Below are 24,073 nucleotides of genomic sequence, written 5' to 3'. Positions count from 1 at the left end.
TGTACGTGCCTTTTCACATGTGGCATGTTATAGTCAATCTACAAACTGAAGCAAGTTCTTGAACCCAAAGTTTGTGATAGCATTAAAATGAATCCAGTATCCTCTTCAAAATGGAGTTGACAAAAGGAAAATAACATCTTAAATAGAAACAAACAATCTATATACAGCCTATTGACCATACACTGGTGGAAAATCTCCCAAGTCCCCCTCAAGATACCAGCTTTGCTAATCTCTGCCTCTCACTGGGCAAAGCAGGGAGTGCACACACATCCTGCAAGACGGGCAACCTACCTACTAGTCACACACAGGATCCTTTGATCCTTATTTTATTTTTTCCCAAAAACAAGGGTTATGACAGCAGCAAACCAGATGGGGGGGAAGGAAATCTCACTGTTAACAGCTCTATTTCCTTCTTACTTTTGTACATCACAAGTCTTTCCCTCTCTGTCAATATCACTCCCCATCACACAAAGATTTTTCTCTAGTAGGCTTTACATTTGCCATTGTTCAGTTCCACAGCACCACCAGGAAACAGAAAATGTGAAGAGGCAACAATATTCTTTTTTTCATTGTAAATAGCACACAACTTCTTAGGTCTCCAAAAAGATTAGAAGTTGTATTAACTCTGAGGTTAGCCTTCAAAAACTAAAACCTTTTCAAGATTCCAGAAACAGATGCTGCAGAAAGTTTATTTTTCTTATTATTTTCACTGAAGAGCTTCAGTGAGAATCAGAAACAGTCACTACTTCCTATCATTTGATCTTTGGCATATTTTTCCTTCTACTTCCAATTCTATAGAGAAGGCAATTTCACTTTCCCCAAAAACTCATTTCCTTCCCAAAGTGAGAAAAGAAAGATGGTGACTATTCTGAAGTGGCTGAATGTGTGAGGTTTCTATTGAGGAAAAAATGGCTTGTGTGACAGGAAAAGGAAAAGAAAGAAAATAAATTTTAAAAAAGGAAAAAAAAAAACCCACACAACTAAATCTATTGGGAGAATATAGTTATTAACTGAAATGTATCCTAAAAGTCACTGTTGTTTCTAAGCTGCAAGATAACCAACTGAAGGAACAGTAATTGTAGGACATGCGTGCTTACAGTTTCCCCAGCAGTAGGGGGACATTCTGATTCTTTGCATCACTAAAATAAGGTATATATACACAGAGAGGTGACCAGTATTCGCAGTACAGCTAATCACATGGCATCTCACAAAGGCACTCAAGTGTTATGCACCACAGCTCCTTCCCTATCACAGACCCAATCTACATGGCTATGAAGTGATGTTTTTTTCAGCAACTGCTTTTTGGTCACGCAACAGAGGAGTTTTAGGACTCTAAAAACACAGAATATAGAACCTAAATTAAGGCTGACCTTACATATCAAAGCCAGCGCTGTAATTTCAAAGTCAAAGTTTAAAAGAAATCACACCATGGTATGACAGGGTTAACAATCAGCTGGGAGCTGTGTAGAAATAGCACTGCATATGCTCTAACTATGCATTTTCACATGCTGCAATACTTGCTTGAAGGTAAGAACAATCATCTGTTTCATTCTTGAAGATACTCACTTTATCTTAAATTCAAGTTTTATAGTGTTCTATAGTATTTTTAGAGCAATTTCAAGACCCAAGTAATTGGGAATGTAAAGTATAACTGTAGGTTCACCTCCATTTAGTTGATTGGAATATATAATTCTTTGTACTCTGAGTTTGTTATCAAGAGATTCAAGCAATAACTTCCACAATATGAAAATGAGACACTCCCTTCTCAAAGAAGCTACTATTGCTACCACAATAGTACATTATTTCAAAGCACTGCAGAAAGTGACCACTTCTTCATCTGCCAACTGACAGCTACTTTCGATATATAATTCTAAATCGTTCAATTACTCCCAGAGCTAACAAGATCAAAGAAAGAACACGGAGAAGAGCAGAACACTAGACTCTAAACAAATTGCACATTAAAAGTATATTCATGGTATACAACCTCAGTATTTAAGAACAATTAAGATCCTCTGGCTCAAATTCTTGCACATCCCCTCACCCTCTTTATCGAAACGAAGCAAAAGCAAATAATCCTGCTGCACGCTTTAAAACTGCGCTGGGCTGATCCTAGCCAGCAGCTAGGCACCCTTGCAGCCAGACTCAGTACAAAAAACTAATATCCGAAGTATCCTAGAGATTATTCTTATATTTCTATATCAACAGAAGCTGACTGCAATTCTTCTCCTCGAATTATCATATCTCTGTTCATTGTGTGGAGAAAAGTTCTGAAACAGTACCTTGATATGTCTTGCATAGCGATGACACTATTGACACCTTCAGGAGTAGGAGTCTCCCAGGAGTACCTGACAGAGCAGCTCCCTCCTCCACCCTAATGCTCCAGAAATAGACAAGCCATTGCTAGAAAGCATTTTTCAGAATGCATTTTCTAAATACTTAATAAGGAGAAGAGAATGAGCAGGGAAGAAGCAAGTGACTCCTATCAAGCTGAATTTCAGAAGCTTAAAAGTGCACAAACAAGGGTGAGAATTTTAAAATTAAAAGCAAGTATCAGTACTTACTGAATCTTTCACACTTTAAGATCAGGATTGAAATAAGAATTGCTTATTATGCTATATCAGACAGGTCTTCGTCTAGTTTATATGAAAGCGTTTATTCCTCAAACTATCTTTAGATAACTATGCCACAAGGACATGTGTTGTCTCAACTTCTACAAAAGAAATCTAGACATAGCTAGGTAAATATGCAGAATAAATGTGTTCCATTTGCCTTCCCTTGACACCTTTTTCTCCTGCACACTGAAATCTAGTAACACCCAACGAGACAAGTAAATTAATTTTCCCCCAGCTCTTTTGCTGCTTCTTGAAAGGAGGAAACTACAGTCCTTTTGGTTTCTGCGTAGCCATCAGGAAGAGCAACTTTTTTTTTTTTTTTTTTTTTTTAAGGCTGCAGTGATAGCCACGTTCCGCTGGGGCACCTCCACTGAGCCCCTAGACCTGAGTGACAAGGGGACACCAGGCTGAACGTGATCAAAGAGACCCAGCACCACCGCTTACCTTCCCCATCAGCCTATTAGAGAATGTCAAATACATTAACTCAGGGGGCGGTTCTCTCAAACTTTTGTGATGAACAGCATCATATACTTACTTTTATTTCATCATGTACAAAAAAAAGAAGACGAGAGAAAAGGAATGAGGGTCATGGGTTAAGAGCACCTCCATTGTTAATAAATACAGAGAATATACATCCTGATTATGTTTTACACGCAGTTCTAAATTAACACTAAAATCTAGATTTACTGCAGTATTCAAGTTGCCTGGAAACTTCTGAGAAGCACAGAGTTCCTATTAAAAATATATTAAGATCTTCCCCAACACAACAACCTACGGCAGAGCATTTCTGCTGTATCTTGAAAGGTCATACATGTTTCACGTGTTAAACTACTTCTCCAGAGGGTCTTCAAGTAACTACTGAGCAACAAGAAGATTCACAGACTGAAACGCCAGATAACTGCGGTTACATGTTGGCACATTCCCCTCTCTACAATTCCGGCATTTCACCGAGGTCAGAGAAAAGCTGTCATACAAAACGACATCATTTAGGACTGCAACAAATAGCTTCCCTCCCCCCCAATACTGACATAGCCATAAAAGTCAAACACACAACTTTAAAATCTAAGCCTTATCTCCTTCAAAAGCGTCAAATACCACTGGGGAAGTGGGACAGGGGAACCAAATATACAGCAGAAGTCCAACTGAAATATTTTTTTTCAGAAATAAAAGAAGGGACCTCCTGCCCCCATCTCCCACGCTCCTGCCCATGTCTTTCAGCTCATCCTCTTTTTCTCTCACAGAGGCTTCCCTACAGGTCCCGATCAAGTCTCCCGAACCTCTCTCCTCAGCACTTCTTCCCCAGCTCCCGGCAGCCAGGCCCTACTCCGCCACCCCCCGCGCTGCTCCCAGGCAGCAGGGCTGCCCTCGGAGCCCCCGCCGGCACCCCCGCCCCCGCCATGACCTCCCGGCCCCCCGGCGCTCACCGTTCCTCAGCTCATGCTTGACGGTGAGGAGCGGCAGCTCCCCTTCCTCCGCCGGGCCCGAGGGTCCCTCCATGTTCGCACAGGCGGGCGCTCCCCCGCCTCTGCCGCTCCCCGTGTGTGTGAGCGCGGAGGCGGGGGGACGTCACCTGGCCCGAGGCGGATTTTATTTTCCAGGGGCGCTCCGGGGGAGAGGAGCCATGCAGGCGCGCTGAGGGCGGGGGGCGGCTGCTCTCCCCTTCGCCTCGGGGAAAACGGAAAAAAAAAACAAACAAAAAAACCCCACAAAAACAAACAAACAAACCCAAAACCAAACAAAATAAAACCACCACCCAACAACAAACGGTTATTAAAATACAGGGAGGCACACGCACGTCGGCTTCCCTCCCCCGGCCCTCAGAGCCAGCCCATGTCCTTGCGGCTCCCCTCCCCCTTGCTCCGGCCGCCCTCCCCGCCCAGCAGCAGGGAGCGGAGCGGAGCGGGGCCGAGCCCGGCGCGGCCCAGCCGGGATAGGCTGAGGGGGGCGGAGGAAGGGGCGCCGTAAGGAGCGTCTCCTACTCAGGCGCTCGCGCCCCTTCCCTCCCCCCGCCGAGCGCTAATTGGGCGCGCGCGCCCGCGAACCCCAGCGGCTGTTGGGCAGAGAACGCCCTGCGTGCCTCCTTCCGCCGAGCGGCGCGCTCCCTCATTGGATCAGCGGCTGCGCCAATCGCGGGCTCCGCCCCCCTGGTTTCCCCCCAATCCCTCTACTCCCTAATGTTGTTTGTAAACATTCCCGCCCGCCTCTCCCACTTACCCCCCCGCTTGAGGGCGGGCGCTGGGTTGCCTAGAGAAAAGGGAAGGCTCTGATTGACCAATGAGGCTGGCAATCATCTGAGGGAGCGCCGATGGCTCCCTTCCCTCGGCTTATGGGCCGGTTCCATCGTACTTGAGTGAATGGGGGAAGTTGTGCGTTTCCTTGCTCGCCGTGGTAGCGGGTGGGAGCTAAGCAGAGCCCCAGTGTCGCGCGAGCGGACCCGGCCAGCCCCTCGCCACGGGACGGAACAGGACAGGACAGGGAGGAGGGACGGCCGGGCGGGGAGTTCTCGCAGCGCCCTGACTGCCCGCTAAGCCGCCGCCTCCCCCCCACGGCGCGGGCGGTGTGCGCGGACCCACAGCGGCGGCCAGTCCGTGCGGCGCGGCCGGGCGGGCTCGTTCACCTCCCTGGGCTGCGGTAGCTGGAGAGCTGTCGCCGTGAGCGCGGCACGTCGGTACGTCCGCCTGCAGGCCAGCGCGCAGCGGCGGGTGACAGCGCCGCGGCCGCGCGGTGCGCGCTGCGGTGTCGCAGGCTACAGGCCCAGCAAAATGGGGGCGGCGGGTGAGAGGGCTTCAGGGAGAGAGGCGCCCCGGGCCGCGCCGGAGGCGGCGTCAGCCGGTCTGGGGCAGCAGGCGGTGTCCGCGGCTCGGCCGCGGGGCAGCGCGCGGAGCCGTCGTCTTGCGAGGTTGCAGAGGATGAATTTACTAGAGGATAGAAGAGCTTTTGTGATCGCTGCAAGGTCACAGGGCCGAGAGGAGCTGGGTTGGCCATGCCGGCGCAGGCCGCGCTTGTGCGGGGGTCGCGTTCCGTGGCGCGCTGTGCGGGGCTGGCCTGGCCGTGTCCGGTCACAGCGCCCTGCGCGGGCCGGGGCGTGCGGTCCCGTCACCGCGCGGTACGCGCCGTGCTGGCAGCGGGGCTTGGATCCGCTTTTAAGGGAGATGTGTTTTGAATCGCGTTAGAGCAGTTCATCTCACTTAAGCCTCTCAGTCTGTTATGTTTTGGAAGCAGTCTGATACGTCTGAAGCACTTCACATTTCCTGAGACAGATTGCACAAATCACTTTTCTCTCCGCTTCTCACAGCAATTTCTTACTTGTTCCTTTTGAATGCTGCTGTTTCCTATCCTTTGACACTGGATAACAAGATGCTGATTTGCAATGCCATGTCACATAAAACAGATGTGTTCACTCAGGGTCTGTTTCTGGTACATCAAACATCAGTGAAATAAAATATGTTCTGTTAATACTTTATTCGCATTCCAGTATTACATATTTGTGGGTGTTGATACACATATATATATAAATCCATGTACATATATACATACACATTTCTACCATGTCCTGTTGGGAGATTGAGTTGAACTATTTAAAGCTGATAAGAGCTCTCTATCAGAGAATTGTTAAGTACCAAAGCTTGGTTTTAGGATGCTTTTGGGATTAGTTTTCTTCCCAGAAATTAAAAATACTAGCTAAGGGTTTCATAGTGTTCCTAGTAAAACTTTGGAAGGTGTTTTTCACAAAGCATTGCAGGTGTTCTCTTGAGGTGTCTCCCTGTAGCATATGGTACACACATAACTTCACTGAAAATGTCCATCTAGTTACTGCCCTTCCAACGGTATTATATCAAGACTATAAATGTAGAAAGTCTGATCACAGAAGATCTTTTCAAACTGAAAAATAATTGATTCACTAACCTTTGTCACTTGATTTTAGAAGCCTCTATATTGCAGGGGCAATAAATGTTACATCAGCATATTAAACTACAAAAGGAAAAATAATGAAAATACGAAATAAACTGATAAATGTCATTGTTATATTTTTGCGTCTTTGTAACTGATGACTCCTTTGTGCAACTAGTGGGAAGTGTCAGTTTTACTACTTCTTTACAAGGAGTAACAACCATTTCTGATTATTCTGTGTCCCAGATGTTACATATTAAAGACACTAGTACTATATTTCAGGCAGTGGCTCTACACTTTGGACTAACTGTCCCTGGCAGCCTCCAAAGAGAGAAACTGAAGTCTGACTCCACTGCATTCCTCACTAGCCCTCAGTGTGAGTGGAGCTGGCAAGGAACCCAGTCCTTGCTAATAGTCTTGGTTTCAGATATTCATAGCTTGATGGGCTTTATCTGCCTCAGGCTGAAACCTCTTTTCTCCTTTTAGATTTCGGCTAAAACAGCTTTAAAGAATGACACAATAACCCTAAAACATCAACCCCAGGTTAGTGATCTATTGTGGTAGCTGCTGACTATGCTTATTGGAAGACACAGTGATTATCCTGTATATTAAGGTTTAAGTTGTGACCGGGCTTTGAAAGTACTACTGCATGAACTGAAAGTTCATTCTTATCACTGAGGGACTCACTGATTTACTTGCACCTTGGAAAAAGTAACTGAGCAGCATGGTCATTTTATTGAAAAAAAAACAAAACACATTTTTTTACATAACAGTCTCTCCAGTGTTAAAATATTTTTGCAGTAGGATTCTCATGTCATATCCAGAAATATCCAGCACAGCAGCCCTACTGAATGCTTGGAAAGAATCCCACCATTTGACAAATGAAAGAGCTATACTTGCCCTGAAATCCTAAACCTCCCATCAGTAGTCTGTGATTACAAGACTATGCCCAAGTTTTCATTTTGACTGAACTCTTGGGAGCCGTGGAGGATTAAACTTGGTCATGTGTTCGTTTTAAGAGTGGACCTACCTTCAGTGGAATGGTCCAGGCATAGTGGGCTGGGTTCATTATCTTCATCATCTTTGTCTTTGAAGCAGTATCACATGCTTTTGTGATTGTTTGTAAAAGGATGCAGTTTTGTCAGCCTTAAGGGTAGATAGGTTTTACAGGTAGGTGAAAACATACAGGCTACATCTGCACCAGAAAATAAAGTGGATTAGGACTCATTCTTTAGGTGTCAGAGCAAGTGGCGTGGCACAGCATGCCATGACTCGCATGCATATAGCTGAATTCTTTCCCCTTCAAAACAGGGTGGCCTTTTTGGTGCTGCCTACTGGATTTACACAGATTGCAAACCATTCCTGAGCTATGCTAGCCCCCAGCTTGTATGAGAACATTGCCTGGGAGGGTGCTACTTAGAGGCCCAACCATTCCCAAAAGCATGCTGACAGAAGTGTGGGTAGTCATGTGCCAGTGCTCAGATTCTGCCTTTGTCCCATTTAAATCACCAGGAGACAGTCACAGAGTCAGATGAAAGAGGAAATTTGGGTTGAGCCTGCAGCCAAATCAGGCATGTGAAAGTACAGAAACAATGATGGGCTATGGACCCACAGGGAGTACAGGGTGGTCTGTCAGAGATTCCTTTGTAGTTTGCAGAAGTAAAACTACCCTTGCTATGTAAACTCTGCTTTTAGAAGTGCAGCTCTGAGTGCAATGTAACTGACTGAAGATGATACTTGCATTTTAAATACCCATTTCTGTGTGTGCTATGACACTGAACAAAAAAATACTATTTATATGATGTGTATTCCATAGTTTATTTCTCCAATGTTAAAAGGAAAAATATTTGATGTAAAAATGATTTAAAACTATGGGGTGATGCAGAGCCGCTCTCCCTTCATAGTGTAAATGTATTTTTTGAAGTATCACTTTCATATTCTTGTGTACAATAAGAGCAACCTGACAGGTCAATCAACCAACAGTTCAGTGTTTGGGTTGAGCTTGTGCTGCAAGTTTGGGAACATGAAGTAACAGAGTTCTAAAGATAGATGTCCCTTCTCTACCCCACAACACAACTGTTCAAAAGCATGTGTATTTACTTGCCATTCTTAATTGTGAGGAGAGAGAGGAAAAAAATGTTGGGGGAAATACTCACATGGAAAGATATTAATAGGACTTCATTTAAGAAAAAGTTTCACAATATCTCCCTTTTGGTTGTAAAAGAGGTGGTGTGCCAAGCTGGTTCGGAGGCTGAGGTGAAACTGAAATGCTCAGTGTACAGATTTCTCAGAGGAAATGAGAGAAAGAAGAAAATGAGTGCTGTAGCTGTGTGCTTCCAGGGTTTCACTGCTTTACAGTTCTGAGGTACTTGATTTACTTACTTTCTGAAGGGGAGCTGCATATGAAAAATGTAGTTTCTATGGAGCTAAAGTTGGAGGCGTTTGGCGCTTTCTTCTGGACATTGGATTGTTACAGAAATAGGTGTTGTTTCAAAGTACAAATGTTGAAAAGCCAAAATGTTCCCCTTAATCTCTCCACAGAGAACATTTGCACAGCAAGAGAAAAAGAGGATCAAATTTTGGTAACCAAGAATTTAACTTAGGGAAGAACTCCCCATGGAAGAAAGTCATGACATAAAACAACTTTTGTGTGAGATTTTAGTACAGCATTAGTTCTAGTTTCTAGTTATATATATTCTCTGTGATTTTTTTTTTTTTTAATCTGCAATTGAATGTTTTGTGGTTTATAACGGTCAGAAGAGTAGATTGGGTGGGTAAATTTGCTGTTTAAAGCATTTTTGTATGAAACTGCTCTGGCCAACAGTTTTATCTCTCTAAAACCACTTAACATCTTACCATGAAAGGAGAAGTTATGCTAAGCATCCAAGCCTAATAATTCTCTTAACGGAAGTGGTACAACTCTGTCAGGAAATGGATCGTTTCTTGAAAGAGTGCGTCTAAGTGAAGATGCGTTACTGATTCTAGGGTTACATCTTTGATTAAACTGAAGTCATGTTTCAGTTAGTATTCATTTCTTCACTGAAAATTCATTTGTTTCTTTTTTATTCAGTCACAGTACAGTTACAATTACTATTCCAGGCAACAGTTTCAAAAGTTTAATTGTTAAAAATCTACATAGCCATAAAAGAGAAACAATAAAAATATTCATTATGTTACTTCATTTCTCATGAGGAAAAGGAGAATGAATGAACACTATTGAAAGGGGAAAGGAAGCAGCGCTATCTATTAAAACAGAAATAGGAGTTTATTTCAATATCTGATCTGCTAAAATGCTGAAGTTAGGCAGAGATGAAATTTCTAGTTAATACAAGGAACTGACTTGGATCCTAATCCTCACTCACAATAATTTGAAATTATTTTCAGATTTGCTGGAAGAAACAGAGAGGGCTGTTCTACATAATGGTGTCATTAAACCTCTGAGTAATACCGACTGCAGTGTAATTAAACTCAAAACCCTTTTCAGAAGACTCATGTGAATTCTCACTGTTTTGAAAATTGACTGTAAACTTTGGAGAACAGGACTTGAGACAGGAGAAGCTAATTGAGATGATCTGAAAGCTAGAGATGAGGAAATTAAAACTTTTAACTCAGCATGGGGAACATGAGTACATCCTGATCGCTGCAGAAGCCATACATCTGCTTTCCACCCCTAAAGAAGGAAGGAAAAACATGAGGGAAAAAAAAAGATTAAATGGCAGAGCTTAAAGGTATGCACTGTAGCTCATAAGGAGAGCCTACTGAAAAGGAGGCACACAGAAGTACCACATAAAATAAAGGGGGAAAGGCAGTTTTTGAAAAGTATAAATTCAAACAAATAAGTTCTTTTCCACAATTTTTTCTACTAACGTATTTAAAGATATTTCATCTGTTAAATTACTGTAGAGCAAAACAGAGATTTAATGAAGTGAACAATATTGCTGAGATTCCTTTTTTCCTTTTTCCTTTACCATGAAAAAAGTTGTGTGATTATTGATTTTGAACCTACTCTTTCAAATTTAAAAATATAAGATGCTCCCATGAATTGAAATAACAGAAGAGAAAGTCCTGAAACAGATGTATAAATTAAGAGAAATATTTTCCAGACTCAGGTGATATATCTCTTGGAGTTTGGAAAGAACTTGAAGCTTCTCAGAAAAAATATGAAAACTCCATTAGTTTCAAGTACTGTATCAGACTGGAAGGCACTATATTATATTATGTTATGTTATGTTATGTTATGTTATGTTATGTTATGTTATATTAATTATTTCATATAAGCAGCATTACAGCTTAAAACTTCTTTTAAAGGACCAGGAAAATGCTTTGATTAAATATTTGAAAGATTACCCTTAGTTCTAAAGAATGGAAGAAAAATCAAATGGATTATAAAAACAGTAGATAAACATGATTCCTTGAACATACACACACACACACCAGATATAAAATACAACTGTGAAAAGTCAGGTAGTGAAACCAGTATATATAATAATGAATTAAAAATTTTCAATATGTCTAAAACAAAATGGGGATTTTTAACTGAGGTTGCATAATTTACTGTAATGTACTGTAAATTGTATGACTTGAGCTAACTGCTAACTGGTACTTAGCAATTCTGTAGTTTCATTACTGTTTTTCTTAAATTTCTCATCTCATACTGATTTAGTGAGAGGCAGGATACAAACGAGGGTTATGTCTGTCTCAGCAGCTGATCTCCAGTGGTGACCGTAGCAGTTGTGTAGTGTTACAACAGTGGTAAGAAACTTCTAAGGTTTAACTATGCAGTCTATGAATAAAGACCTCCTCCATTTCTTTGCTTTGACTCTGCTGTTTGCTACTTTCATCTGATGACTCATAATGATTTAGCTGAAAAAGAGAGTGAAGAATTGTTACCTTTGATCTCCTCTATGCTTTTGTTGGATCTGCCCCTATTTCTTAAGCAAACCCTGTATGTGCAGCACTAGTCCCCCCCACCTCACTATGTCCAGTAAAATATTTGCTCTATGTCCAGGTTACGCAGCGGGCAGTAGCAGTTCTTTGAGCTTTCAGCAATCCGTGCACAGCCTCATTTCTTTCATTTTTCCTAGGTAAAGGGCTTATAGGGGAAACCTAGGTTGTTTAGATGTTACAACCTTCAGTTTCAACACACTTCTTTTCTGATGTAAAGTGTTTGCTATGACAGTTTTTCAAGAGGATATCAAAACCCCAGTTGATCAGAAAGCATTTTACACTGCTTTTGTAAATTCCTCAGGATTTGCATTTCTCCAGAGTGTTAGACTTCTATGCAAAGAAATGTTCCATTAGGCAATTTTCCTTTGGCTGCCATTTATTAAGTCTGGCTACGAGTGAGGTTTGGCATCCTCCTCCTTACAACATGTCACATTCAAAGTTACTTTTCTGCTGTGGCTGCTTGTTAACATATTGATGAGGAACGTTACAGCAGTGTGCATTATTGACATTGTAGATAACTCCACTAACTCTGAGCTACTTCAGCCCCTCACCCCCCAGCATTTTCTGGGATTTAATGAAAATTTACACTAATACCACATCTCTCTCGAGCTCCAAAATAACACGTTCCAATTCAACCAGATTTTATTACACCAAATCCACCATCTCATTCCAGAAACTCTGTAGTGCATGATTTGCTTCCCATTGGACTCAGTGTTGCCTTCTTACGGCTCTACTGAGATGCATCTTCAAAATGGGAAGGCAAATGAAGCAAACCCCACAGATTCTTAGAATTACTGGTAATATGCAGAAAAGGTAGGGCATGACTTCAACTTAATCACTCATTCTCCAAGCAACATCTATCTGCAGTGTTTCCTTACAATGTCTTCCCAGCAAAGCATTTGGGTTTGGATGGTAGTGAGTTGTTGTGAGATTCTTTCCTTTGTTTTCCTAAGTCTTTAGCTAATGAACTGGCTAAACTGTTCCACTGTGTGACAACATTTTTGTTTAGAAAGCTATGTGATTGAAGACAGTGGACAAACATAAGGTACAGGTTTGGTTTATACAGAAGACAAATAATTGCTTTTGGATAGCAAGTGCCAAAGCCATGGAATTATAAATCATTTGGTGTTGGACGTGAACCCACTGCAGTCCTGGAGCACCATCCTTTGATGGATATGTAGGAAGGAGATGAAGGGGATTTCTACAAAAATCATGCATCTCTCCCTGCTTTTTACAAACACAGAGTGAGTGTTAATTCCTTATTTTATATTGTGTTTCAAGCCAGACCAGGACTATGCTCTCTGTAGCCTTTTGTGTACCCTTTCTGACTTCAGATATCCCATGAAAAAGTAATCATTCCTTCTCTAAGGCAACAGTTGCCTCATCTTCCCAGTGCTTCTCTTCCTCTGCAGAAGTAAATGCCCGCCCACCCACACGCCCCAGGAGAGCAGCGTTCCCCCCACTCCCTGCCTCTGCTGCAGCACCAGCAACATTCATTTGCCTTCAATTACAGAGTCAAGGACGTTATTGCCAGAGTTGCAGGTGATGCTGCGCATCCACACATCATCACTCGTCTCTTCCTTTTAATGCTTTTACCTCTCTGGGTTGAAGCTTCACAGCACATCCTCTTATATAGTTGAAGCTTTGGGCTACAGTTCAGTCTATTTTGAACCTATTGATTTGGTTGTTGTGTTTGGTTTTGGAAACTTTATCTCTGCTGAGATTCTTTAAAGTGACAAATATAGAAACCATATAGTCTTATTATGATACAGCCTCGTCTAGAATAAAAACAAAACCAAAACATTTAAAGAAAGCCTGCCTATCCGTCTTATTATTTATCTTACTATCCCCTTTTTAAAGAATGTTCATTGTTAATCCTAGCTGTTTCCTTCAGAGAGGCTTATCTCTTGTCGCTCCTGGTTATTTGCTTGTCATGTATCTGCCTTTAAAGTCCACATATTCATGCAGCAAATATCCAAGCAGGCAAGTTACCTACAATACCCATAACCTGTTTCAAAGAAGCTACAAATGTACTCTGATTTATTACAAAAAATCTAATTAATTCTAAATGTTACTTTATAGGTGGTATTGAGGTTATTTTCAGCAAAAGTTTTAATCTGTAATTGAAAACATATGCTTATGGTTTTTGTCACAGGACAAGCGTTCAGTGCAGGTAAGAGATTAGATCACACTGCAGGGATGCTGAGGAGCCCTTGCTGCAGATTGGCATTCCGTTGGGCTGAGCAGTATACCGAGCCAGAACAAAAAGGTGCCCCCCCCCCAATTCCTCATTCACAGAATCACAGAATCGACTGGGTTGGAAAAGACCTCAGAGATCATCGAGTCCAACCCTTGGTCCAACTCTAGTCCGTTTATTAGATCATGGCACTAAGTGCCATGTCCAATCTCAGTTTAAAAACCTCCAGGGACGGCGAGTCCACCACCTCCCTGGGCAGGCCATTCCAATGCCTGACCACTCTCTCTGGAAAGAATTTCTTTCTAATATCCAGCCTAAATTTCCCCTGGCAGAGTTTAAGCCCATGCCCCCTTGTCCTATTGCTAACTGCCTGGGAGAAGAGACCAATCCCCACCTGGCTATAACTTCCCTTCAGGTAGTTATAGAGAGTGATGAGGTCACCTCTAAGCCTCCTCTTCTCTAGACTAAACAACCCCAGCTCCCTCAGCCTCTCCCCATAGGTCTTATGCTCAAGTCCCTTCACCAGTCTTGTTGCTCTTCTCTGGACTCGCTCCAGCACTTCAATGTCTTTCCTGAACTGAGGGGCCCAGAACTGAACACAATACTCCAGGTGTGGCCTCACCAATGCAGAGTACAGGGGAAGGATCACTTCCCTTGTCCTGCTGACCACGCTGTTTTTGATACAGGACAGGATACCATTGGCCTTTTTGGCCACCTGGGAACACTGATTGCTCATGTTGAGCTTCCTGTCAATTAGTCCCCCCAGGTCCCTTTCTGTCTGACTGCTCTCCAGCCACTCTGCGCCCAGCCTGTAGCGCTGCAGGGGGTTGTTGTGACCAAAGTGCAGCACCCGGCACTTGGCCTTATTGAACTTCATCCCATTGGAATCAGCCCATTTTTCCAGTCTGTCCAGATCCCTCTGCAGAGCCCTCCTGCCTTCCAGCAGGTCGACACTCCCTCCCAACTTGGTGCCATCAGCAAATTTGCTGATGATGGTCTCAATCCCCTCATCTAAATCGTCAATAAAGATGTTAAATAGGACTGGACCCAACAGCGACCCCTGGGGAACACCACTAGTGACTGGCTGCCAGCTAGATGCAGCCCCATTCACCAGCACTCTCTGGGCCCAGCCCTCCAGCCAGTTCTTAACCCAGCGCAGAGTACACTTGTCCAAGCCATGGGCTACCAGATTTTGCAGGAGTATATTATGGGAGACAGTGTCAAAGGCCTTGCTGAAGTCCAGATAGACCACATCCACAGCTTTCCCCTCATCCACCAGGTGAGTTACCTGATCATAAAAGGAGATCAGGTTGGTCAGACAGGACCTGCCTCTCCTAAACCCGTGCTGGCTGGGTCTGATCCCTTGTCCATCCTGAAGGTGCTGTGTGATTCCATTCAGGATGATCTGCTCCATAACCCTGCCAGGCACTGAGGTCAGGCTGACAGGCCTGTAGTTGCCAGGGTCAGCTTTGCAGCCCTTTTTGTGGACTGGGGTAACATTGGCCAATTTCCAATCATATGGGACCTCCCCAGTGAGCCAGGACTGTTGGAAGATGATGGAGAGAGGCTTGGCAAGTTCTTCTGCTAGCTCCCTCATCACCCTAGGATGGATCCCATCTGGTCCCATAGACTTGTGAGGATCCAGATGGCTCAGTAAATCACCAACTATTTCCTCCTGGAATACAAGGGGCCTATTTGGGTTCCTATCTCTGTCAACCGCCTTCAGAGATGAGTTGTCCTGAGGGCCACCTGTCTTACTGGTAAAAACTGAGGCAAAGTAGGTATTAAGTACCTCAGCTTTCTCCTCATCTTTGTTAACTATATTTCCCTCAAAGTCCAACAGAGAATGGAGGTTTTCCTTGCCCCTCCTTTTGTTGTTAACATATTTGAAGAAGGACTTTTTATTATCCCTGACAGAATTGGCCAAATTAACTTCAAATTGTACTTTTGTTTCCCTGATTTTTTTTCTGCATGATCTAGCTATTTCCATAAATTCTTCATAAGTAGCCAGCCCTTTTTTCCACAGTCGGTAAAGTCTCTTTTTATTTCTGATTTCATTCAGAATCTCCCTGTTTAACCAAGCCGGTTGTCTTCCCCGCCGGCTAGCCTTTCGGCACACTGGTATAGCCTGTTCCTGTGCTCTCAAAACCTCCTGCTTGAAGCATGTCCAACCCTCCTGGGCCCCCTTGTTTTTAAGCATTGTTTCCCAGGGTATGCTCTGAACTAGACTTCTGAATAGGCAAAAATCTGCCCTCCGGAAGTCCAGCGTAGAGGTTTTGTTAATGGTTTTCCTTGCATCTCTGAGTATTGAAAATTCTATTATTTCACGGTCACTATGCCCCAGGCGGCCTCCAACCACTACATCTCCCACCAGCCCTTCTCTGTTTGTAAACAGTAGGTCTAGCGGGGTCTTGCCTCTGGTAGGCTCATTTACCAGCTGATGAAGGAAATTGTCCTCTATACACTCTAGGAACTTCCTAAACTGCCTCTTCTGTGCAGTATTGGGCTCCCAGCAGATATCCGGCAGGTTAAAGTCACCCACAAGAACAAGGGCCGTCGATTTTGAGACATCTGCCAGCTGCTTGTAGAATAATTCATCTCCTTCATCATCCTGGTTGGGTGGTCTATAACAGACACCCACGAGGATGTCTGCCTTGTTGGACTTCCCTCTGACTCTGGTCCACAGGCACTCAACCTTGTCACTGCTGACCTCAAGTTTAACAGAGTCAAGTGATTCTTTAACATACAAAGCCACCCCTCATCCATAGTGCATTAATGCACTATGGATGAAAACCCTTCAAGCACAACTGAGAACTGGGAAAATGTTGACTTATTCACTTAAGCTGATAATTACTATAAAGGTCAGAAATCGGTTGTTCATCAAAAATATATGTCTGTTGGGAACAAAATGGGACATCTACAAGCATGGTATCCTCTCTATTCCTGTTTAAGAAAGATATTTGAGATATGTGACTTCTGCTTAACTCATGACCCCAAGGTCACTAAGTTAGATGCATTTCTGTTAATACTCTTAGGTATTTTTGATATACATAGATTATATCCTAAACAATGCCTGCTTAATACACTTTGGTTTGCATATTTTCTTTCGTATACTTAGTAACCATGGAAAAGTCTCATACAGATCATTTTATTCTTTGAACTAGAAGGTGTTCATTTTGGACTGTCTTTTATTCTGTTAAATTTATGCAGTCTTGAAATAACTCTCTTTAATTGAGAACAGTTTGCTTTATGTGATCAACCATGGAATGAAGGCATATATATTATATATACGCACATGCATTTTTTTTGCCTGGAGTTTGAAACCAAGTACTGATGGCAATAGTTTCCCTCTTCAAAAGGAGTGGAAAATATTGTGTAATATTTTCCAAACGGAAGCTGGAGCTACTCAGAATGCTTAGTTTTAAAACTTTCCAGTAAATGGAAAAAAAAAAAAAAAGCATGTTTATTGTGTGATCAAGAGGACACAGATTTGATATTTTTTATATTTGGTTTCATATTCTTTTATATGCCTTCTGGTAAACTATATTTTCCATGTCAAGCAAGAAAGTCTCGCTTCTTTCCAGTCTTGTATTTTCATGCTTCAGCAAACTTGCATTATTTCTGTCAATTTTCCCCTGGACACAATAATTGCATATCTCATATATCTGCAGTTTGAGAAGTGCTTAATAGATTCAAAATCAGCCTTGTATACCAAGATTCCTATGTCAAAGTCAGTTAATTTACAACGACAAGTATTATGAGAACAAATAAAGAGATTTCCATTAGGGAGATCTATCAGTAGAGAATGGAGTTTCAAAGTCATTTGAAACCATCATCTTTTCAAATGTTTTAGTAGCAACTGTTTTTTGTAATAGCAGTCTTCTATGGCTCCATCAGTCTGACTGAAAATTTTAGCAGGTTCTAGTAACTAATGCATGTTCATCTTCCTTTTAGCTAATTAAAATCCTCTCCTTTCTATTGTGAGACACACCTTCAGCCTATATTCAAATGATAATGTTCTTCCATCTTTGCATATTATTAAAAATACTCTCTGATATGTATGATACAGCAGTATATCATACAATATACCCTACTCTATGTGTTTGTTCTTTGTTTGTTTATCTTTCCAAGTAGCTGAGCAATTATCTGTTTTGTAGATTTATCTTTTTCTGTCCAGAAATGCTGATCCAAAATACTCACTTCGTTTTCAAAATTCCAAGTGGTCCCAAAAACGTTTGTTCATACGAATTGTGTTAAACAAGAAGCTAGCTAAATAGGCCAGGGTTTGAACCAAGCTCCCTTCTCCCTTTCCCACATGATCGAAACCCCACATATTTGATTACTCTTTTGGACTCAAACCCCACAGAATTTCACAGTTTAGTTCTTGCAAATGTGAGTCCTCTATTTCAACTGTACATTTAGACTTGGAGCCCGTTATTACAAGCTGCTGAGTGCTTTTAATTTGTCTTGTCTTTTTCATTGCATGCACTCTGTAGTCTGATCCTTCTTTGGGAGGAGATATTGCCAGTACTAGCTAATTAATTGTATTTGGAACACTCTTCTAAGATTCTGGTCTCAAGAGAATATGTATATTTATGGAATTAGGATTAAAGGAATGTCTGTGTTTATAGATTTCATTCTAATATAAATATAGTTCATTTACTTTTAAATATATTAGCTTTGGAACTGGAATTCTAATAAAATGATCCATGCAATATTCTTGGCTTTTGCACCTAGATGGTTCCCTGAGTAAATTAGTTTAGGAGGCAGCTACTAGAATCCATTATGATATGCTGCAAACTGCAGTTATATGGGATAAAGTCCACTTCACTATCAGTTTTTACATTAACCTCTACAAATAAAGAAATCACCCTTAGCTTCGAAGTTCCTGAACCACAGCTCATAGAATGCTGGAAAGATATACCAGCTGAGTTTTGTCAACTTTAGCTCTAATGTTAAACTCTTCCTTAGGTATGCATTATTGGCTACTATCAAAGTCAAGGTACTGGGCTTGTTGTATCTTTAATGCTGTCTTCTGAATAATACTGTTGTAATACTGTTTTGAATTATTTGGACTTTATTCATGCATTAATCCACACCATTAAATTCTTAAGGCACTATGATGTAATGGAAAGTAAAAATCCATTTCAGAGGAGGAAAATTCAGCCAAATTAAAACCTAATGCTCAAACAAGCCAAGAGTCTTTTCCCATTTGAAAACAAAATAAAACTATCACATTCTCCATACTTAGGATATATAATAAGTTATGTGAAAAGAAAACCAAGAACAAAAATGATTATTAAAAACTTAATATCTTAAAGCACCTCCTAAATAGCAGCTATAGAATTTTAAGGTACATTATTGCAATTGCCTGTCTGGCATGTATACAGAAAACAGAAAAAAGGATCAGTAGTTGTGAAGCAGACCAAAGAAAAGAGCTAAACCTTATTTCCAAACTGTATGGTTCATCAGTACTAATTATAACTTATTTTATGTCAAGGATGTTAACTTGTTCCATACACATGTGTATAAAAAGCATGTGTATTGCTTATATCTTTTTCTGTCTTTACTTTAAATTACCTTTTCTGTCACATCTTGCTTAGATCTGTGTATAGTATATGGCTTATATGCAAACACTTATGCAAATGAAGTACAATATGTAAGTACTTCATCTGTCCTTGAACTCAATAGGACTACTTATCTCTGTTACTTACATTCATAGAAGCACTGTAGATTTGAGTCCTTAAACTGTAAGCTCTGACATAACGTTTTATCCATGTTACCTCAACTCTATCTGGGAACAAAACTCTAAATAAATGAATAAACAAAAAATAGTAATAGCTTACTTTTTTGTTCTATGTTGCTTCTATACAAAATATGGGCTCAAATCTGTATGACAATGGAATTTTGGAAGTAAAGCACAGCAAGATAAACCAACATCTGTAGCTTGTTTATATTTTAAAAATATAAAATGAGGTGATAGATGTGTAAGACATTTTCAGCCCTTACCTTCTTATTGTCTGGTAATGAAAATCAAAATTATGACATTAACATCTCTTTCAAGTCAGCTAACTGATACTGCAGCATTGTGAGTCATCTCTTTAACACCGAGCTGCTTCTTTTAAAAATAATATTTTAATGATGATAAAAGGTATGAATGTGATAGGCCTACAGGCCTTACTCTGTTTACCCATGGAACACAGGGAAAAGCAATAAAAGTTCAGGGTTAATTCTATGAGCTAGAAAGGTGAACTGTGTGTTTTTTTCAACATCTTGATTTCTCTGCTGAAACTGCACATGAAGGCAGCGGTTTGAGATATTCACCGTCAGCTGTAACTGTGTTGAACACTGTAGCATAGTGTATGAGCCATGGAACAGCTAACAGAGTGACAGCATTTAGTCATCCGATACCTGATCTAGTCTGTAACCAGAAACTTATGTGGGAAGTTTGTGGCATGACCCGTGTTAGGACTCATGCCTAGCAGAGCTCCTAATCTTCTCCCTTGCACTTGCTGCACAGCCACGGTGCTGCTGCCACCAATAGTGACGCTCTGAGGATGCCCTGACAGACTGACTGCATCAAACCTTCCACGCACTGTGGCATCAGGCTGCATAAAGTAATTGGGGATTTCCTTCTCAGAACACAACACTTCAGTTCAAACCTATCTTTCTTCTAGACAGCAGGTACCATTGCTGCCTGTGGCTATAGGTTAACTCATTCTCCACTTTGTCAAGGAGTACTCTGGTGGATGAGGACAGTTGCCTGGTGGGATTGTGTCACATGCTGGTCTTGAGTTCTGGGTTTAGAAGTGGGCAGGGCAAGTGAAGGCACTGTTGGTACTCTGCAGCACCACCACACCAGAATCTCTCTTCCCATGGTCAGTGTGATTGCCATTTGTCTATAGAACTAGTTCATTCGTATTCCTAGAGATGACTGGACACTCTGGTCAGTGTAGCAACACTCTTGTTTGCTTGGTTGAACAGCCACGTCATCCAGGTCTTCTATCCCCCATGTTACTGCCAAGCTGAGGTCCTCAAAGGTTCACGTGGCATAGAGTCTCATATTGTCTCTGTCTAGGCAGGGGAAGAAGGAAGGCGTCCAGGCAGGTCTTGAATGTCTCCAGAGTAGGAAACTCCACAACCTCCCTGGAGGGGAGGTTCCAGTGTTCTGTCACCCTCACTGAGAAGAGGTTTCTTCTCAAATTTAAGTGGAACCTTTTGTGTTCCAGTTTGTACCCATTACCCCTTGTCCTACCATTGTTTGTCACCGAGAAGAGCCTGGCTCCATCCTCGTGACACTCACCTTTTATATTTGTAAACTTTAATAAGGTCACTCCTGTTCACAGTATTTCTTGGTCTAAGAGCTGAAGGAAGGATTGGAACAACAAAAGTCAATATCTCTCCATCAGAGGTATTTGTGGAGGCAAGGATGTTTGATATTGGTAGTGTTTGGAGAGGTACAATTCACTGGAGGTTCCCCACAGCCTGAAGAGACACCCACATTTCAAGGACACCATCTTTGTGTAAATACATAGTAGCAATCATTCCTTTAGTGAGTATATCTGAAGAGAATTGCTTGGCGAGGAGCAATGGATGCAGTGACTGAGTACCTGCTGTCAGATATGTCAGCCCAAAAGAAATGGCATAATCCTGGGAGTAGCCTGAATGACCTGACAGCAGGAGCCTGGCACATCTTTTTGGGAGCATGGTGCTATTTTTATGGTGTGTAGGGAGCAGAGCATCACTCACCTGCTTACCTCCAGCTGGAATTCCCTGGGAGGAACAAGTGTCTTGTCAGCACTGTGACCATGTGTGACGTGACTGGGTGTAACCTAGGCAGTATCATACTTTCTTATCAAAATAAGCACCTGTGGCTGCTGCCTTGCAAACAAAGCAGTACAAGTCACTGTACTTTGTCCTATGGGCTTCCACTTCCATTCTGCATGAGTAAGACCGGGAAGAAAAAGTTTTCCACACATTAGGAATTTTTATCCAGCCAGTACTCATCGCCTTGGCTCCAGTGTGCAGTACTCTGGCAGCTGGCCAGTGTGGATCCAGGGGGCAGGGGAAGGTCTGGCTCTAGTGGCCTGCAGGCAAGGTCTTCCTGCATCCTTCAGCTGTCTCGGTGCCAGAAGAGGCCAAGATAGAGAACTGGTGGCTGGACCCAGCCCAGAGAATTGTGGAGCACTGCTGAAGATCTTCTGTAGCTTACCGTAGATTTGGAATCTATATTTAAATACCACCCTCACTTTTTTTCAATGCCTTGAAGTTAAATAAGCCCTTCTTGTTGTCTTACAGAGAAACAACCTCTGGCAGATCATTTGCTGTCTCTTCTTACTGCAGCTGGTGAGTATTCCTGTCAGCAAAGTCAAAAGTATGAAAGTGGTGGTTTTAAATCTTGATAAAGGTCCTGTCTCCTCCTCTTACGTGTGTACTGTATCCTGCCAAAGGTGCACGTAAATGAGGTGGCTGTTCTAGAGCTTGTTGGTCATGTGTTTTTGTAAGGTGATGGGGCAGGGCATGCAGGTATTAGGATATGACCCAAGGGACTGGAAGGGTGCAGGAAGTCAGGAGGCCTCATTTGCAGGATGAAAAAGCCTGAGCAACTGAGATCTTGCATAGATTGTGCCCATGCAAGGGCAGGGCCCTGGTATGAGCTATTCTCTAGTCTCTGCCCATATTTCTCCACCTGACAAACAATTTATTTTGTCCCAGAGCAGAAGCTGAGTGTAGAAAAATACAAATGTAGTGGTGGAAGTTCAGGGAGCTGGTACAAGACATATCATGCTTAACATCCAGCGCTGTCTGAAATGGCTGCTTTGGAACTGTCAGTTGCTTTCTGTTATTTGTTCTTAATATACTGAGAGAAACTAAGTGTTGTGTGTCTTTTTTGGAAGTAAACAAGATTGCATCAAAGATACAGTGATTCTATCATCAGTTTCTCATCCTGACACAGTCTGCAAGATCTCAAGTACAGGCTAGCTGCTTTAAGCCACAGAGAGAACACTAATGGAAACTGATTTGAATTTCTATTTGCAGCCCTCATATAAAGGTGCATAAACTTCAAAGGCAAATACTCTGTATTTCAAATGTGAAGTTAAATCTTAATTTGCTGGATGAGCCACTCTCTGAAAATATACAAAGCACTTCCTCTTCGGAATGATACACAAAGCACTTCTGTGCTTTGAAATGATTCATAGCAGATGGGGAGAAAAAGGATCATTAATTGATTCAAATAAAGCATCACTAAGTATAACTGAGGGACTCAGTTGGAAAATCAAATGGACTAAATCTTCAGAAAAGTTTGTTCTTTTCACAAAAGTCTCTTGCCAGAATTTCAAATCAGCTTGATTGATTAAGCAGCAGGTAATTTTAAACCATGTTTACATTAACAAACCTCTGTAACCATATTCACACTAGGGCAAGGCACATTACACAAAGGGTTTGTTAGATTATAATTAGTTTAGATTACTTTCCATTATGTATCAGTAAAGGCAGCCCATGGGCTGGCTCATGTTTCAAGTTACCCTGCTGTTCCTGTTAGCTTTGGGTAAGCTGTCTGCGTGACAATATCTAAAAACACCTGCCCAGCAGTGTTAAGTAATGACCCCTGCTCTTTTTTGGCCTGCGAACCTGTAACATGCCACCACCCATTATTATTATCAAACTTTAAACTGAAAATAGGACAGAAGTGATAGGAGCAATGCAAGATTGTATTTCATAAGAGTCATTGGGCTCCTTGCAAGCAAGTCTCTAGATTACACTGCATTAAACTATGTCATTATTAGTGTATCAGTAACACTGGAGAAACAGACCTGTAACCTGTGATGTCAGGAACTGGTATTAACTACTTTGCAGTCTCCAAGCTGACTTGCTTGTTACTCTTATCAGCAGTACTTTTTACAGGCTGTTTATTCTCAGGTGAACCATTTTTAAAACCACAGAAATACTGCATGCTTTTAGTTTTATTTTATGAATTTACTTGACACATGTAAAGGCAAAGCTGTCACACTGACGCTGCTGAAGGGTGTTTTAATCCTCCTGTGTTATTATATAATTTTTTAATTCTTTTTTATCTGGTGTGGTTTAGCACAGTGGTATGGACACACCCAATGCATCTCAAAGTGCAATCATTCTGGCACTTATAAGACATCTTCCCATTTTCTTGGGTGATGAATGATTTACAATGTGGACCTGGAAAGAATCTGTGCTCATATTTAAATATCTGTGAAATTTACAATTTTACTTTTCATTTTGAAAGCTCTAAGGTAATAACAAGATGTTGCACTTAGTGCACTTCTTTTTTTTCCTAATGAGATTATGCTCTGCAGATTGTAAAAATGCTTTACAAACTATAGCTCAATCAACAATGTAATGTAAAAATACATAACTTTGCAAGGCTACTTTGTGGTTCTGCTCTCAAAAA

The 24,073-nt window shown here is 41.9% G+C and overlaps 2 protein-coding genes across 5 annotated transcripts in view; one reads left to right on the top strand and one right to left on the bottom strand.

Annotated features, from left to right (window-relative positions):
- Window positions 1-4,729, bottom strand: part of RPS6KA5 (ribosomal protein S6 kinase A5) — an 84,447-nt gene extending 79,718 nt beyond the window's left edge. Inside the window, exon 1 of the mRNA XM_082058499.1 lies at window positions 4,037-4,729. Within this exon, the coding sequence (XP_081914625.1) occupies window positions 4,037-4,109 (73 nt within the window). The 5' untranslated portion in view covers window positions 4,110-4,729. The remainder of the gene's footprint in view (window positions 1-4,036) is intronic.
- Window positions 4,730-4,933: 204 nt separating this feature from the next.
- The window catches only part of DGLUCY (D-glutamate cyclase), an 80,365-nt gene continuing 61,225 nt past the window's right edge, over window positions 4,934-24,073 (top strand). For 2 of the 4 annotated variants that reach the window (XR_014184543.1, XM_082057572.1), the window contains exons 1-2: window positions 4,934-5,280; window positions 21,946-21,993. The gene's annotated coding sequence lies outside the window, so the exon portion shown is untranslated. Of the gene's footprint in view, window positions 5,281-6,989; window positions 7,047-21,945; window positions 21,994-24,073 lie in introns of all 4 variants that reach the window. The other 2 variants (XM_082057573.1, XM_082057574.1) reach the window with 2 other exon arrangements.

This window comes from Streptopelia decaocto (genome assembly GCF_964273445.1).
Source record: "Streptopelia decaocto genome assembly, chromosome: 7".
Lineage (NCBI taxonomy): Eukaryota > Metazoa > Chordata > Aves > Columbiformes > Columbidae > Streptopelia > Streptopelia decaocto.
This window is presented reverse-complemented; position numbering and strand designations above follow the sequence as displayed.